Source organism: Myotis davidii, unplaced genomic scaffold, assembly GCF_000327345.1.
Source record: "Myotis davidii unplaced genomic scaffold, ASM32734v1 scaffold187, whole genome shotgun sequence".
Lineage (NCBI taxonomy): Eukaryota > Metazoa > Chordata > Mammalia > Chiroptera > Vespertilionidae > Myotis > Myotis davidii.
The window spans coordinates 759779-776997 of record NW_006383018.1 but is presented as its reverse complement, the minus strand read 5'-3'; the positions used below and the strand labels follow the sequence as shown (position 1 = coordinate 776997).

Below are 17219 nucleotides of genomic sequence, written 5' to 3'. Positions count from 1 at the left end.
GATGTCTGACTGCCAGCTTAGGTCCATTCCCCCGGGGAGTGGGCCTAAGCCAGCACGTTGACATCCCCCGAGGGGTCCCAGACTGCAAGAGGGCACAGGCCAGGCTGAGGGACCCCCCTCCCTCGCCCCCCGAGTGCACAAATTTTTGTGCACTGGGCCTCTAGTCTATAATAAAAAAAATATTAAAGTCAACCAAAAATTGGACATCTGTAACACCTTTAACAATAAAGATAAATTTTTTTAAGTCAACAAAAATTTAAAAAATCAATTCTGTTTCTTTTCTTATTGATTCAGTCCCAAAATATAAAATTCTTCCTTTAAATTCAGACAGTTAAGTATGACTACTTTCTATTTTTCTTTTTTTTTAAATATGGAACGCTTCATGAATTTACGTGTCATCCTTGCACAGGGGCCATGCTAATCTTCTCTGTATCGTTCCAATTTTAGTATATGTGCTGCCGAAGCAAGCACATGACTATTTTCTTAATTAAAAAAATACGCTAAGGTTTGTTGTCATCCCCAAACAAGCACTGTACAAAACTTGAAAAAGGAATCTCAGTCTGATGTCAGAGAGGAAAACACTAAATTCAATATGACATATTATTACAAGTTAATGGAAATGATCAGTTTCACAATGTCGGCCTAGCTAGCTACATATTATAATTCATTATTGTCTGGATTTAATTGATATTTGAGTTATAACAATAATCCAAATGAAACTATCTAGAGGGCTGTGTTCTCCTTCCTTGTGTAAAAAGGCCATATAATAGTACCAAGTTCAGGACCTACCGTTGCCAGACAGAGTTATACCCGTCTTTTCCTCATCGTTGAGAGGGAAGTAAGTGCTGCAGTCAGCACCGGTCCAGTGCCTGTTACACACACACTTCAGCTCATTACTGCAAACCTGAAACCCAAAATCAATCCAGAGGGAGAGTCAGCTCTCGGGTGCAGAGGCATGAAAAATAAGCATTAATTTCTAATTACTATATGCCCAGAATTTTATGGGACTGAAAAATGATCAGTACTTTCTTCCTAATGCCAATTACTTATTTCTTACCCATGTACCTAAAAAATATTTTCAAGAGATCAACGGCTGACCCACAGGGAATAATAAATATAAACAGAGAAATAAAGGTATATCTCTAAAAAAATCAATGAAGTTCTTGTTTTGAATTTCATTAACTTAAATTTTATAAAAGGGAGATTTTAAAAACTAAGCAGAAATAAGATCATTGTCTAATTATCCAATACAAAGGTTTCTTTCCTCCAAAGAATCTTTATAATGAAACTATTCATCTTTTAGGAAGCAGATAAGATCAAGAGAAACCTGACAAAGAGGGGAAGGCTGATGCTTTGCAGTGGTCTGAGAAGAAAGCTGTACAAAGCCATAACCTTGGCATCTCAACCCAAGCTACAGAGATAAGCTACCTCATGGTCATGGAGAAGAAGAGCTCCCTCAAACAAAGCACAGTGGGGGAATTCACATAAAAATGGCGCCACATTTTTAAAAATTATCAGATAATATTCTGTCTGCATTTATATATCCAGGATACCAAACCTATACCTAGATCTTACAATTCAAAGCAATTTTAAATGGAGTGGGAAATAGGGGAGAATTTAGCTGGGTTTGAGATCAGAATTCTTCAGTAGGTTTTCACTGGGTAGTTGTCTTTTGTCTGATCTAATTTTCCAGAGGATAACATTCATCCACATCTAAATGTAACTGTAAAATATGATTAATAGCCCTGGCCAGTTTTGTTCAGTGGTTAGAGTGTCAGCCTGCAGACCAAAGGGTTGTGGGTTCGATCCCCAGCCCTGGTCCAGGCTTGTGAGGGAGGCAACCAATTGATATGTCTCTCTCATGTTGATGTTTCTCTCTCTCTCCCTCCCCTGTTTCTTTCTCCCTTCCACTCTGTCTGAAAATCAATGGAAAAAATATCCTCAGGTGAATATTAAAAAAAAATATGATTAGCAAATTACAGATCTCAAATAAATTTCTACAGATTAACAAATATGCAAGAAGAAAAAGGTTTAGGTGTAGAGTCAGAAAACCTGAGTTTCATTCCCCATTTCTTCACTGTCTTTTATTTTTTTTGGTTTAAAATAAGTTTTTTACTGCCCAGATTATTTTTCCTTGTGTCTTACTTCCTACTACCTCCCCCCGCCCCCCATTTTCTTTTTTTAATAACTATAAATCCAAGCTTAGGAAAGCTTGCCTTTGTCTTGTAAAACAAAACAAAACAAAGCTTTTATATCATTGGCTAACCCAGTGGTCAGCAAACTGCGGCTAGTGAGCCACATGTGGCTCTTTGACCCCTTGAGTGTGGCTCTTCCACAAAATACCAACTTCTGCGCATGGGCCACGAAGTTTCAATCACACTGTACGTGCGCACCCGCACGTGGTATTTTGTGGAAGAGCCACTAAAATTAATAAACTTTACTTAAAGTTTTAAGTCAACTTCGCACTGTATGTGCGCACCCACATGGTGGTATTTTGTGGAAGAGCCACACTCAAGGGGCCAAAGAGCCACATGTGGCTTGCGAACCGCGGTTTGCTGACCACGGATCTAGGTGAATAAGGTATGGTGATTCATTAGCATGAATGACCAAGAACAATGTCTTTATTCTTTTCGACTGTCCACCCAAAATGTATTTCCCCCTAGCACCATCTTATTAAGGAAAGAAGACTTAGCACAGCCCTTTAAAAAAACAGAACTACTTAATCTAAGACTTCTCTAGTCTCCTGTGCAATAAGAATTCCTATCCATTGGAAAAGAGTAAGGGCTCCCTAAGGAAATTCTTGGCATCTCCCTGGGGACATGCATGGAATGACCAGGACTGCAGGCTCACAACTCCAGGACAGAGGTCCTTTCCCTCAACAGCTAATACACCAGTTCAAGCAGTGAGTCTGGAATGAGGGTAAGAAGGGAATCACAGCATATGCTGAAAGAAAAAGAACCAGAAAAGGTTTCATGAGTATAGGAATTCCTGACTGAAAATGACAAAATGTAATCACTAATAGAGCATGTTTCTTTCACCTATAAACATTTCTGTAGATGAACAGATATATGACTGAAAGAACAGAATTTAGTCTTTTAAACAAGGCCACTCTTTCTACATGTCTGTGAGACACGTTTTCCTAAATCCTGTTTTTATGTGTAGGCATTCTCCTCAGCTGATGCACACTGGAGTGGCTATGGTTACTTATGGTCTGTCTTAATCAGCCAGTGCCTGGGCCACAGCTGTTATTAAATATTGTGGCCACTGCCCTGCGTTTTACTCCTTTTTAATCCCACTATAGTTTGTTGGAATTTGTCTCTTAGATCACTTGCAGAAAACTGGTATTACAGTAAATGAGATCCCACTAATATAATGAGAAAGGAAGAGGCAAGCATTTGGTTAGGAAGTTATACTATTTCTTATTCTCAGGCTTTTGCAGATGACACGACAGAAATATTCAAATGACTATGACAAAATAACTGTTTACATACCTGCTTAGAAATATGGACAAGCATGGTTTGCATTATTACAGAAATAAGCAGTTTAGGGTCGTATCTATTTCTGATACAAAAGAAATGAGTAATTCCCCATGGTGAGGGACTGAATACTCACTCCATTTCCTGAACAAACAATGCCTTCTTTATTGCTTAAGCAAGTACTGAAGTTGAAGGAGGACACAGGAAGACACCTGTGTCCCAAGCACATCATTCGGGGACCACAAGGTGTCCCATCTTCCACATAGCCAAGATCTACATCTTCTTCAAGCTTAACATGCCCACCGCTGAAGATAAATGGAGAGAAGAAAATGGGATTCCTTTCATTCACATTCATTTCGAGAATAGGCATAAACACTAAAAAGGAGGCAATATCATGTCCTCTATTTTCTATTTACTATCTAATAAAAATGGTAACGTAAGAGTTTTTCTGATAAATGGAGAAATTCAATCTTTTGATCTAACTCTATTCAGGGATACTAACATATTTTAGGATTTCAATATAATTATTACAACAATGCTTGAGTTTAAATAGCTTTATCATTTGGCCTGGGATATCATGTACAAGCCAAATAAGCCATTATTACTAGTATTTGATTTGATAAGTACGTAGTTTTAAGATTTCAAACATGTTTTGAACAAAATAAGAATTGATTTTAGTTTACATTTCCCAAAACGACTGCTATATTTACAAATTACATTTGAGAATGGCTTACCTATTGTACCTTCACTATTCAATATAGCAAGCCTGCATATAATGTAGGAATTAAAAAAATAATAGCTATTGAAAATGTATGTTCATAATCAATTTATCCATATGGTACCATGTCAATAGCTCCATTATTTTTATTTTTTATGAAAACTATAGATGCATAGAGTTTAAAGAGTCAAATAGATAACTTAGTTCTTTAAATGTCAAAATCTCCATGCAAGATGCATCTAAACATCACTTCATCTTCCTGTGGACTCTCTCCTGGAGCTCCCATCTGGACTTCCTCTGCGTCCATCTGATTGACCTGTCCTCTGCACCTGGTGCACAGCTGCGCCTCTTGAATTTCCCGTCACCATTCACTGGAGGGTACCCCTCAAGGTGGGGATCTTGATTCCTAAATTCCCTGCCTTTCTCTTTCTTAGCTAACTTCTTCATTTTGGTGCAGTACAATTTCCAGTAGCTTCCTGAGGAAAGGTTTAAAGGAGTAAATTTGGGGGAAACTTGAATATCTAAAAGAGTCATTTTCTATCCTCACCCTTAATTGATATTTTGTCTGGGTACAAAACTCTAGTTTGGAAGACATTTTCTCCATTGTCTTCTGCCTCCCAGGGCTCCTGATTATAGATCCTAATGCCTGATCTTTTTTTCCCCCCTCTTCTCTGGAAACATTGAAAAAAAATTTTTTTGTCCTAAGTTTCTGAAATTTCATGATGATATGTTTAAATGTACCTCTAATTTCACTCATTGTACCTGGCACTTCGTGAGCCCATCAATAAAGAAATTCAAGTTCATCAGTTCTAGACAATACTCTTGAGTTACTCATTGACAATTTTCTCCCTGCTGTTTTCTCTATTATTTCTTTATTATTTCTATTCTAATTTGATGAGCTCTTCTCTATGTTAATTTCTTTCCCTCTTTTGCCCTATTTTCTGGAAAATAATTTCAACTACTGAATTTAATCTCAGCCATCATATTTTTAATTTCTAATAGTATGTTTTCCTTCTCTGAATGGTCTTCATTTTGAAAACAACACTCTATTCTTGTTTCATGATAGGGGTACCTAATCACTCCTAAAAATTGATAGGTGTTTGTTTTTCTATTTGGTTGTTTTTATCTCTTTCTTTTCATGTTAGAGACTTTCTTCACATAGCTGATAATCTGCTCATATTTGAGGTGTGGGAATAGACAGATGTTTGGAAACTTCAGGGCTTTCTGACTAAACATCAGTGAAACTGGACCACTTCATACAACCTTGATATCAATATTGCCTGTTGTTCTTCAATCTGGACACCTTCTATTTTACTATCTCAGGATATAAAGCTCATATCTTCCCTGGGGGGATGAGCAATACCCACTGTAGCTGAGTCAGGGAAGTAATCTTTTAGTGCTTCTTTAATAAATTGTATTTAGCCTTTCCCTGTCCCTTAATCCTTTATTCCCTCTTCCATAGTAAATGGCGTTGCCCATATGTTTAGGTTTTTTACAGTATATATTGGCTTAGTTCTCCAATTAGCTTTCTTAATTTTTATACTCATTTGTCACACATCCATTTGCTTTCCACATTCCAAGATGCTATCATCACCTCTCCCTTTCTCTGCCTCCCTGTGAATATATGCATTTTTTAAAAAAAATCATTGAGTGTCATTTTAGTCGAATCTCAGAAGAGAGCTAAAGACCAGACATATGATTTTACCCCAAAATTCACATTCTTTTTCCTTCATAAGAATAAAATGCAAATTAAACCCTAATTCTTACCTTGTTTTTGTCTATTTTCTGTCTGGATTTACTCAGTCATCTCTATGGCTGAGATTCTTTTTTGGCTTAACATGCATATGAACTGAAAACAGAATTAATCCTGAACTGCATTCTCAGGAGATGACTAATGTTCTCATGGAATGATCAGCTATATTTACCTGCAGTTTAATGTTCTTCCCTGCTGCACAACTAAAGTAGATGTGATTTCACCATCGAGTTCTCCAAGCCGTGGGATATTGCCAATATTGGTACACAAAAGGTAGCCACAGAGCACATCCCTGTGTTAAAAGAATACCAAGTATTTACTTTACAACCATGTGCAGTGAGAACAATAATCTTATCTAATTTTAGCATTTGTTTTTCATCAACTATACTATTTGTTTATGTTACAAGAAAAATAAAATAAGCCCAGATTAGTTTATTCCAGACTTAAAACATGTCCCCTCTGATTTACAAAAATCTGAAACTCTTATTGGTACACCAAAATCTCAACTACTCTCTAGCTTTTTCTTTAATGCCCACTAGGTCAAATATTCATAGAAAGGAAATCACCCATCAAAAAGACTTATTTTATATATGACTCTCTCTCCCTATAACATGTCACTGGATGTGCTAAAACACGTTTTTTAATATTTAATAAATGAATGAATGACCTTTGGATGATTATTCTTTTGGAATACAGCTCTTTCCTCAACTTGTTGCCCCATAATTAACAAAGAAATTACATACATGTACATGCACACACAAACACACACACACACTCACACATACACTTTATAGATTCTGGACAACATAGGCTCAATGTATTTCTCTACTTTTCCAATATCACATACAATTCTAATTTAACTTGTAAAATATTTTCACTGGTGTTAAATACTATCTTACATGATCTCTGTATCTAACACATTTTAATTATTAATGTAGATAATGATAAACCATATTCTAATCAGTATCTTGTGAAGACTGATTAGTAGGCCTTTAAGAGCACATATGAAAATATTGGGCTTTATCAGGCAAAGAAAAGGGAAAAATTAGGACTTGTATCTATCACCAACACAGGAAAAAAATGTATTAATTCATTTCTAAAAAATAATGTTTAAACATCATATCATCATTTTTTAAATGCCTGTCATAAATAAAAATGCTTCTTAACATAGAAAAATATAGTCAACATTTTTTAATGTCCTTTTTGTGTATGTAGCTTTCGAAGTACTTTAGGATATATAAAGAAAATTAGACATGATTTTTATCCTGAAGGAAATTAGACGCTGGATGAAAAAAGAAATCACATACATAAACAACTATAGAGCATAGAGTTGGGGACAAGGGCCATAAGAACAGTGCAAAGGGCTGTGGGAATTCTGAGGAGAAAGGGGAAAGTATTTATTTCTGTGTTAAAAGAATACCAAGTATTTACTTTACAACCATGCGCAGTGAGAACAATAATCTTATCTCATTTTAGCATTTGTTTTTCATCAACTATACTATTTGTTTATGTTACCAGAAAAATAAAATAAGCCCAAATTAGTTTATTCCAGACTTAAAACATGTCCCCTCTGATTTAGAAAAATCTGAAACTCTTATTGGTGCACCAAAATATAGATGAAATCCAGAAATAATTTATAGAGAAAGTTTTGTCCCAGCAGATCTCTGAAGAATGGATAAATTTTTGCCTCGTCATGAAGTGGGTATAAAGAGTGCTTCCAGAGGAATGAATAGCACAAGCACAGGCACAGAGTGAGCACAAAACAGCGCACATATTGGGGATGAAAGGCATGCTAGACTTTGGGAGAGTGGAGAAGAAAACACACAAAAATGGAGGTTTGGGGGCAAATTGTGGGGGAGGTACAATGCCAAGCTAAGTTTCCATTGTGTTTGTTAAACAAAATAGTATGACATTCTACAAAGTGATTAAAATAAGAGTTCTGAACTCAAACTGCCTGAATTCCAATTCTGCTGCTATCACATCTTCATTATATGATCTTGGTCAAATTAGTAAACGATGCCTCAGTTTCCTCTTCCATAAAATCAGAACTGACATAAAGACCAAATGAGATAGCTCATGTAAAGAATAATATAATGTGTAGTACACAGTGCACATTCAATCCATGTTGGATATTATTCTTACGAGTAATTAGCTATGTGAAACCAGTGAAATTTGAACAAAGAGTTGACATAGTCAAAAAGAGTCAGTACAGTATCCTGAGGGCAGCCTGTTAGAGACTGCAGGCATAAAAAAAAATCTGTTTAGAGGCCTTTGTAATAGCTGAAGAGTTAGTGTAGGTCTTAGTGGGGCCCTTAATGCTACAGGAATAGAAATGAAAGGATGAGTTAAAGACAAATGGTGGGGGAGGAAAAGGGAGGCATGGACATAACTTGCATTTGGACAATGTGCCAGAGGGAAGGTGGAGTCCAGGATCATTCTAGGCTTCTAATCAGAACCAGTTAAGTGAGTACATATATTCTGGTGGCTTTATTTAATTTAATTTTTTGCTTTTGAGATGCTGGCAAATATCTTCTAAGTGAGAAAGTCCTGAGTCAGCTATAAGCATGACCTAGGCCTTAGGAGAGAGGTGGGCATACATGTTAAGATGTGGGAGGCTTCTGCAAAGATGAGGCTGGAACAGTGGGAAGAGAAGGAAGGCAGCACACTGCTTCATGGGATGCAGAAAACAGAAAAGTCCTGCTGGCTTAGAAAATAATGTTTGTCATTAACGAAGGGATAAACTTGGGGCTGACTTGGCCACCTCACCGTTTGTTGCACTGTATCCATGTGTCTTTGTCTTTCCCACAGTTGCCTTTCTCGGTCCCTTCAATATTCAGTTTCTCATAGCAGTATTTGTCTGATGCCATCACCTCTGAAGCAGAACAGAATTTTCTATCAGTGATAGATACAACGTGCGAGCTGCTCAAAATGTCTGCAGGGAAATTCCATTTAAAGACTCCTTCACTACAATGCTATCAGTTCCAAAACTGTGCCCAGGGTTCACAGTTTTCCTTCCCTTAGACATCTATGACTCATGTACATTTTTCACGACTGCTCATTTGAAATTTGGGAAACAAATTTATTAGCTCTGGTAGGTTTCAGCTACAGGTTCCAAGAACAACAGCCCTCAGAATTTGGCCAATAATTAGCGAAAGATGCTACCAAATGGTTCTTTGAATAAATAATTCACACTTTAATCTCAGGGCCAAATATAAAGCACACATTGCTCACTCAACAACTTTTATTAATCATAAAGACAATTTTATTAAAATAGTTATGAACAAAAATTAAAGAGTCAAGAAATAGTGGTATACTTTCTACCTTGTTTACTAATTATCAACAGCTATCACCAAAAAAACACACTTCAAAAAACAAAACAAAACACAACAAAAACACAACTTCCCCAGCCAGTGTGGCTAGATGGTTGAGCATTAACCCATGAATCAGGAGGTCACAGTTCCATTCCTAGTCAGGGCACATGCCCAGGTTGCAGGCTCAATCCCCAGGAGAGGGCAGCCAATCAATGATTCTATCTCATAATTGATTTTTCTCTCTCTTTCTCTCTTCCTTTCCCTTTCTCTCTTGGAAATCAATTATATATATATATAAATTTTAAAAAACAAAAAACTTCATTCTGCTTTTAGAAAAACTTGAATTCATGCTAACTCTCTGAGAGTCAAATAACATTTGAAGTCGTGTCAGCATCTTTGTCAAGATATTATTTTTCCTGAAGCTGGGGTTGGTTGATGAAGTTTCCAATAATTAGATCAAAATGGCTTTTGCAAACTAATCAAAAGATGACTGTTGGTTTATATTGTAAAAAGTAATAATAATTATGTTGATACTTTCTTTTTCTATGTTATGCTGTCAGCTACTGGTTATTCTCAAGAGGAGGAAACAAAACTCTCTTTGTTCAGAGTTCAAACCTGTATGATTAAATTTTCCCTCATCCCAATGTTTCTCTAATTACTCCGAAGAGAGCACACACTTCCTCTCCCAAAGGGATTGTAGCCAGTTTGTGACAACTAAGGGTTGTCATTATCTTTCATGATAATTGTCTTTTGAAAGATTCTAAAACAGCGGTCTCAACCTGTGGGTCGCGATCCCTTTGGCGGTCGAACGACCCTTTCACGGGGGTCGCCTAAGACCATCCTACATATCAGATATTTACATTTTAATTCATAACAGTAGCAACATTACAGTTATGAAGTAGCAACGAAAATAATTTTATGGTTGGGTCACAACATGAGGAACTGTATTTAAAGGGCCAGAAGGTTGAGAACCACTGCTCAAAAACAAAAAACTACTTTCAAAGGGGCAGATAATAGTTCTGGAAAAAAATACATTTAAATATAAATATATAATTTCAATAATATGTTCTAGATATAATTGATATATAATTCCCTATGAAAATTTGACAAACGTTAGAGGGAATAACATTAAAATTTCTCTCTGATATAGCAGAGCCACTCCAGCAGGCCACCAGTAAGTAGAAAAGCCAGCTAGAGGTCAAGAAAGATAGTTGAGGGAGAAAAAACAAGTCTAGTGAAAATGCGACAGTTCCAAGGCTACAGCTCCCTAGCCAGGGTCCACGCCCATCCCATAAGGTTGCACAGGTTTTGCTTAAGGACACTCAGCTGTGGAGAGCATATGTGGAGCTAAAATCCACGTTTGTTCCGTTCTCCAAGCTGCACACCTGGCAGGGACTTCACCTGCCTGGCAGTGAAGACACCGTCTGTCTCATCCAAAGGCACTGCCAACTACCCAAGATATGTAGGGCTGTGTCTTCTCAGAAGTGCCCTTCTCTAATTTCCACAACAGTGCCCCTGCTAAGACGTGTGGTGGTTTGAAGAATCCCTCACTCTTAAAGAGGTTGAAAATTTACTTCCTGCTCACATGACCCTTGGCCTGATAGCACACCTTGAAATGATTGGGCCACACTGTTTACTTACTTTGCCCCCAGATGTATTTGCATTGTCTATCCCTGGTTTTGCATCTTCCTCCAAAGCAAATCCCCTAAAATGGAAAAGCATACCCATGAGCCATGCAATGTCTGCTGATGTCAGGTCATTGAAAAGGTAAGTATAACCAGGAGAACTAGTCAAAGAGTATTATGAAGGCTTTTTACCTTCACAATTTATTATGAAATATTTAAATTAATGTTCCTATTGTGATAACATTTCAGTATTTCTTTCATGCTGGTACACACACAAGAGAAAAATTAGGTAAAAATGAACTAACCTACCTGAACACCATCACATGAATATCCATCCATTTTATGAATATTTGGGGCACACTGGGAAAAGAGAACAGAACTATGAGCCAAATGTGCAACACAATATCGGGATGAGCTAATCCCTTTAATGCTTTCACTTTAAAAATAAAGTAGGAAAATATGTTTAGTGTCTTAAAATATCTGAAAATAAAAACAAAGAAGAGGAAGCAAAAGAAAATACAACAACTGGTTCACTTTCCCCTAAAAACACTGATCTATCAGCAGCAAACACAATGGGCGGCATGGCAGCAGACAGAAAGAAATGACAGCAAGGACTCAGCTGATGCTAAAATGTAAGAGCATCTTGCTCTATACAGATACACTATTCCTCAAAGCAAGAAAAACAAGAGCATAAAACAAAAGCCAGGAGGATGCCAGCAAGGATGGAGCAATAACTCTATGTCTTCATTTTTGTGAGAAGCAACACAGCCCTTACACTCAACATGACTCTCAGGCAGACCTCCGCTTTGCACACGTTAGAAAGCACATGCTTTATGCTACGCCCTCTTTATACCTTGTAGTAAGTACAGAAGATTTCAAAGCATTCTTATGGAGTTTTAAAATTTATGATACATTTTTTCTATCATTATAGTAATTATATACTCATTTGAGAAAAGTTTACATAATGTAAAAATAAAAGACAAAAGTCACTCAAATCCCCACCCCTCAAAGGCAGCTATTTTACATTTTGTTTTACATTTTGTTACATTTTTTCTCTACCTTTTTCTACAAGTTTTGGTATTTTTTAAACATAGGTATAGTCAAAGTATAGATAATATTTTATATTCTGCTTCTTTACTTATGAATTTCCTCATCATAATAAACTTTTTGTAGGTATCATTTTTAATAACTATAATACATTGCATTGAGCTAACATCATATAACCAATGTACTAATAGGCTCGATAGGCTCTGTGATTTAAAGAGAAATTATGTAAAATGAAACCAATTTTATCATAGGCTAACTGAAATAAATAAGAGTTTACGTTCCTGTAGCATCTCATCAATGTTATATAATAAAATGGCTTTGAACAAAACACTGGTATTCCAGGACCTGCTGTGTCTCCAATTTATGCTGTTACAACTAATGCGGCAAGAACATCTTTGCACATCCACCATTTCATTGTACCCTCATCACCACTGTTAGCTTAGAAATGCAATGCTAATTAAATAAGAAAGGAAAATACTTTTACGTGAAAAATCTTTAGTCTTTTCGGATGACCACCTTTGAAATAAAGCATTTTTAATGGTTCAGGTAGATAGACCACATAAAAACAAAGAAGAGGAAGAACCATGAACAAGGGTCATGTGAGCGGGAAGTAAATTTTCAACCACTGAATCCCTCTTTTCTAGAGGAAAAAGTAGACAGGCAGTCCTAGCTTCACATGGCTCCAATGTGCATGAATTTCAGGTACCACAGGATTGTTGAAGAAGACTGGTACCCCAACAACACAGTTCCCATATCAGTTACCATAATATGTTAACCGTGAGTAATTGCATAAAGCACAGGCTTTTACTACTCGCTCTTCAGTTGAGTGGTCACTAGGTAAACAACAGGTGAATGACCTAACTCGTCACTCTTTCAAAGCCTCTCAGTGGCTGGTCACTTGCCATCTGTATATTTAGTGCACAGACAACCAGGTGTGTAGCTGTGTTGCTGCTCTGTCTTTGGGAGATAGCATGTGACATTTTATAAAATTGGATAATCAAAAGAGGAAACTAACCAACAAGACAAAAGTGCAGAAAAAAAAAGGTGAAGAAATGAAGTGAAATTCTAATCAAATGTAAATGTTGTTATAGAAAAAATCACTGACTATGGGAATGTTGATAGTGCCATTTGGCAAAAAACTTCACATCAACATCTCAGTTCACGACATTGAAAGTTCAAAGGATGAAATGTTGAAAGCTGATTTAAACTTAAAAAGGCGTATGGAAAAGATGTTCCTAAGGTTTACAAGGAGGTGGCATTACTCCTGGTAAGTTTTTTACAAAGAAATAAAATATTGCCTGGCCAGTGTTGCACAGTGGTTGAGCACTGACCTATGAAACAGGAGGTCACGGTTCAATTCCCAGTCAGGGCACATGGCTGATTGCGGGCTCGATCCCCAGTAGGGGGTATGCAGGAGGCAGCCGATCGATGTTCCTCGTTCATCATTGATGTTTCTAATTATCTCACTCTCTCTCCCTTCCTCTCTGAAATCAATAAAAACACATTTTTTTAAAAAAAAAACAAGATACTTTAATTCTTACTGTTTCTGTTTTAATTTAGTGTGCTAAATAAATGGGTTACTTTTCATTTCCATCTTCATTTAAAAGTCAACAGTGAGTGAGGTTTGAAGAGTCTGACAACCTTTTTAAAAGATCACAGAACAACTGTAGTTTCTAAGATGACTTTGCATGGTTCTAGCTCTCAGGGTTATTTTCATGACCCTCCATTACCTGTACATACACTGACCCTGCGAAACCTGGGACCCTAGCCAAAGTTGATCAACTTCCGCATCTTCTCTATTTACAACTAAATAATATGAAATTCAAGAGTAGCTGTTAGTGACTGAGGTCATGCAAACTGTCTGGGAAAACAAGAGTCAAGACAGAGAAACAGGCTTTTTCAGAACCCAGTGCTCTGTGGGTCTCTTGCCTTAGCTGACTTCTGTTTCAAAGAGCTGAAGAGAGTCTGGTTGTTTCCTCCTTCACCAGACAAAAAGCTAAGGAATTTTATTCTCCACTTAAAACAAAAACAAAAAAAATAGTTATTTCCTCCTTCACTAAATAGATAAAAAGCCAATGAATTTTACTCTCTACTTAAAACATAAAAGGCATGCAAGCAATCTTGGCTTTGCTCAATGTGAAGGCAAAATTATGCTGAACATCTGCTCAAGCTTGGAAGACTGAAATTTAAATTTCTGGAAAATAAATAAAAGGAGAGTAAAAATTTATATGAGAGAGTGACACGAGCATCTTGTCCATTCCTGTGTCATCTGGGGGTCAGTGCACTGAAGATACGCCTACTTTTTCCCATCTGGTGTAGAGTGATTATTCTGTAAATTACCTGGCTTGAGTTTCCTGAGCATGATTCACGAATATCACAATCATTTACTGCTTCTCGGCACACAGTCCCCATAGGCTGAAACTAAAATGAACAAAAACAATGTATAAAACTGCTGCAGAAAAATTTCTCAGAGTATCATCTTTAAAAAAGCAAAATGAAGATTTGGGGGATAGGAATATCTTAAACTCTTTTTAAAACAGTAGTCTGTGAAAAACAGCTACTGAATGAAATGTGAATCTGGTACTTTTCGGAGAGCGTTTCTTGTGTATGCAGTAATTTGCACACACAATCCCTGGATATCTTGGTAAAACAGATGATGATGCTTGATGAGGTGCTTGATGATGCATCCTTTGAGACAGAGGAGTCAGTCAAGTTCTAGGAATTCTTCCTTCCAAATGGCTTTTGGATTTACACTTCCCCTCATTCTTACTGGCACGTTTATCACATTACTTTTTCTCTTACCTTTTCTGCCAAAAATGTGGAAGTTACATTTTGGGCTAAATTGCAAAAGTTTGATTTTCTGGCAAAGCTATTTCTTCCTGTGCTCTCCTTTCCCTTCTTTCCCGCCTCACTTTTAAATGGATTTATACCTTGGTCTTTTATTCTTTTCTAATGTTTCTATGATATGTACCCATGTATGGGAGGGTTATTTGTTTTGTGGGGTTTTTTTTGTCTGTTTTCAACCACCTCAAATATTTCTTGTAAGTGTGGGACTAGTACCACTATATTTTTAAGCTCATTGGATTTATAAATTGCAAGGCTACTCATTAAAACAAAGCAGAGACACATAGCGTTTTCATCTTTCCCCTTTGCTCCTCAATCCCACTTACTTTCCTTCTCCAAAATGTTAATATTTGGGGCTGGATCTTTCTCTGCTTTGATCTCTGCTCACAGAAAGACACACATTATTCTTCAAGCGTGTGCGCGCGCGCGCACACACACACACACACACACACACACACACACACACCTTTCATCTTCCTCCCTTGCTCACAACCCTCCAGACAATTCAGTTTCCTGTTGTTTGTAGAACATGAACAGCACATTGCCAACTCCAATCAGCATTTCAACAGATACTTTTTAGAAGATCCAAACAAAAATTGTGTTCATTTGTTCATTCATTTATTCATTCATTCATTCAAGTATTTGCTAGCCACTTAAATGTGCCAGGCACTGGGATCCTAATGGAGAACAAAACACAAGAATCCTGCTTGCAAGAAACTGTTTTAATGGGGCAAAATAGGCTATACAAACAAGGAAATAAGCAGAATTTCATCTCATATATTCTGGCTCTCTCCCTCCTTGGAATTGGGGCACACCACAGTTTTAGAACATCTGGGGTAGAAATATGAGCAGAGATTTAAGGTAAAGTTTACATGAGAGTGGAAATGTTCAAGGACTACCAGAGATTTCTGAGAGAAAGCACAGTTAAGGAGGACCTGTGCTAAGTGCTGGGGTACAGAGGTAAATGTATCATCCCAAATCCCTGCCCTCCTAGAAGTTACACACTGAGAGAGGAAAAATAATACATAAGGAGTATTTTACAGCAGAGGTCCACAAGTGATGGCTCGAGGGCAACACCTGGTTGGGCACATGTGGGTGTTTTTCCTTTGTTTTTATTTATTTTTCATTGCTGACAATATTACAGATGTCCCCCATTCCCCTCCCTTAACCTCCCCCCGCCCCCTATCACCACGTTCCCACCTCACCCTAAACCTATTGTCTGTTTCAGGTTATTCATATATACATATTCTTTGGTTAATCTCTTCCCTTCCTCTCCACCCTCCTTCCCTCTAAGATCTGTCAGTCTATTCCATGTATCTATGCCTCTGGGTCTATTTTGTTCATCAGTTTATTTTGTTCATTAGATTCCAGATAAAGTGAGATGGCATTTGTTTTCCTTTGTGTGGCTTATTTAATTTAGCATAATAATTTCCAGGTCCATCCATGCTGTCTCAAAGGGTAAGAAATCCTTCTTTTATACAGCTGCATAGTATTCCATGGACCAAATGTACCACAGCTTTTTTATTCACTCATCTACTGATAGGCACTTGGCCATTTGTTTTTCTAAGTAAAGTTTTATTGGAACACAGCCATGCCTATGGGTTTCTGTATTTTTGATGGCTGCTTTCAAAGGCAGAATTGACATTGATAGCTATGACCAACAAAGCCTACATTCTGTCTCTTTATAGAAAGTGCTTGCCAACTCTGACTTATATACACATTATTATAAACACATGTAGAAAAAATAGAAATACACTCAATTTCTCATCTTGTTCTTCTATGTCCCCTCCTCCATTCACTATCTTGCTTTGGCCCCTTCAGGAGCCCAGAGTAGGGGTGAGAGTGGGGATGGGCGGGGGGAGGGGAGGAGAAATTAGCAAAAAAGACCTTACTTGACTGGTACTTATCTGTGGGATGATTAACATACCACTTTATTGTATGTATTCTATTATTTTTTACTTGTTCTTTAAACTGATTACATCATAAAGAGCCGAAGTCCATAAATCAAAGAAAAATAGCCTAATTAAATGCATGTTATGGGTGGGCAGACTTAAAATACTGAGAATTAAAATAAGGGATTGGGGAACTCCTGTTATGGCCATTGGAAAAGCTGACAGAATAAACAGTTGAGGCAGCCAAAATGAAAGAATGTCTGTTTCACATTTGGTTTCATCTTCCTCTTTTAGAGAGTTTGCTCAGAGATCTCTGCCAGCGCCTCACTTGTCTTACAGAGCTGCCAGAGACACCGTGGTAACGGGAAAACAGCAGAAATCGCTGCCAGCAGATCTGGGAAGTAACTGCACATACATTCATCCCTGGCTGAATGAGCCTACACAGGTTATTTCACTTCCTTGAGACCGGGATTGCGCAAGTGAAAAAAGTCTGGATAGCAACGCCTATCAGAAAGTGTGGTTGTGAGCATTATCTAAGACAGCATCTCAGCCC

The 17219-nt window shown here is 37.4% G+C and overlaps 1 protein-coding gene across 11 annotated transcripts in view; it reads right to left on the bottom strand.

The window, feature by feature from the left end:
- Nucleotides 1–17219, bottom strand: part of ADAM22 (ADAM metallopeptidase domain 22) — a 175056-nt gene that overhangs the window by 31788 nt on the left and 126049 nt on the right. For all 11 annotated transcript variants that reach the window (XM_015558317.1, XM_015558318.1, XM_015558319.1 and 8 more), the window contains exons 18-24: nucleotides 14271–14351; nucleotides 11193–11243; nucleotides 10900–10963; nucleotides 8714–8819; nucleotides 6120–6239; nucleotides 3613–3781; nucleotides 790–904 (exon numbers count right to left, since the gene is read on the bottom strand). In XM_015558317.1, coding sequence (XP_015413803.1) covers nucleotides 790–904; nucleotides 3613–3781; nucleotides 6120–6239; nucleotides 8714–8819; nucleotides 10900–10963; nucleotides 11193–11243; nucleotides 14271–14351 — 706 coding nt within the window. The remainder of the gene's footprint in view (nucleotides 1–789; nucleotides 905–3612; nucleotides 3782–6119; nucleotides 6240–8713; nucleotides 8820–10899; nucleotides 10964–11192; nucleotides 11244–14270; nucleotides 14352–17219) is intronic.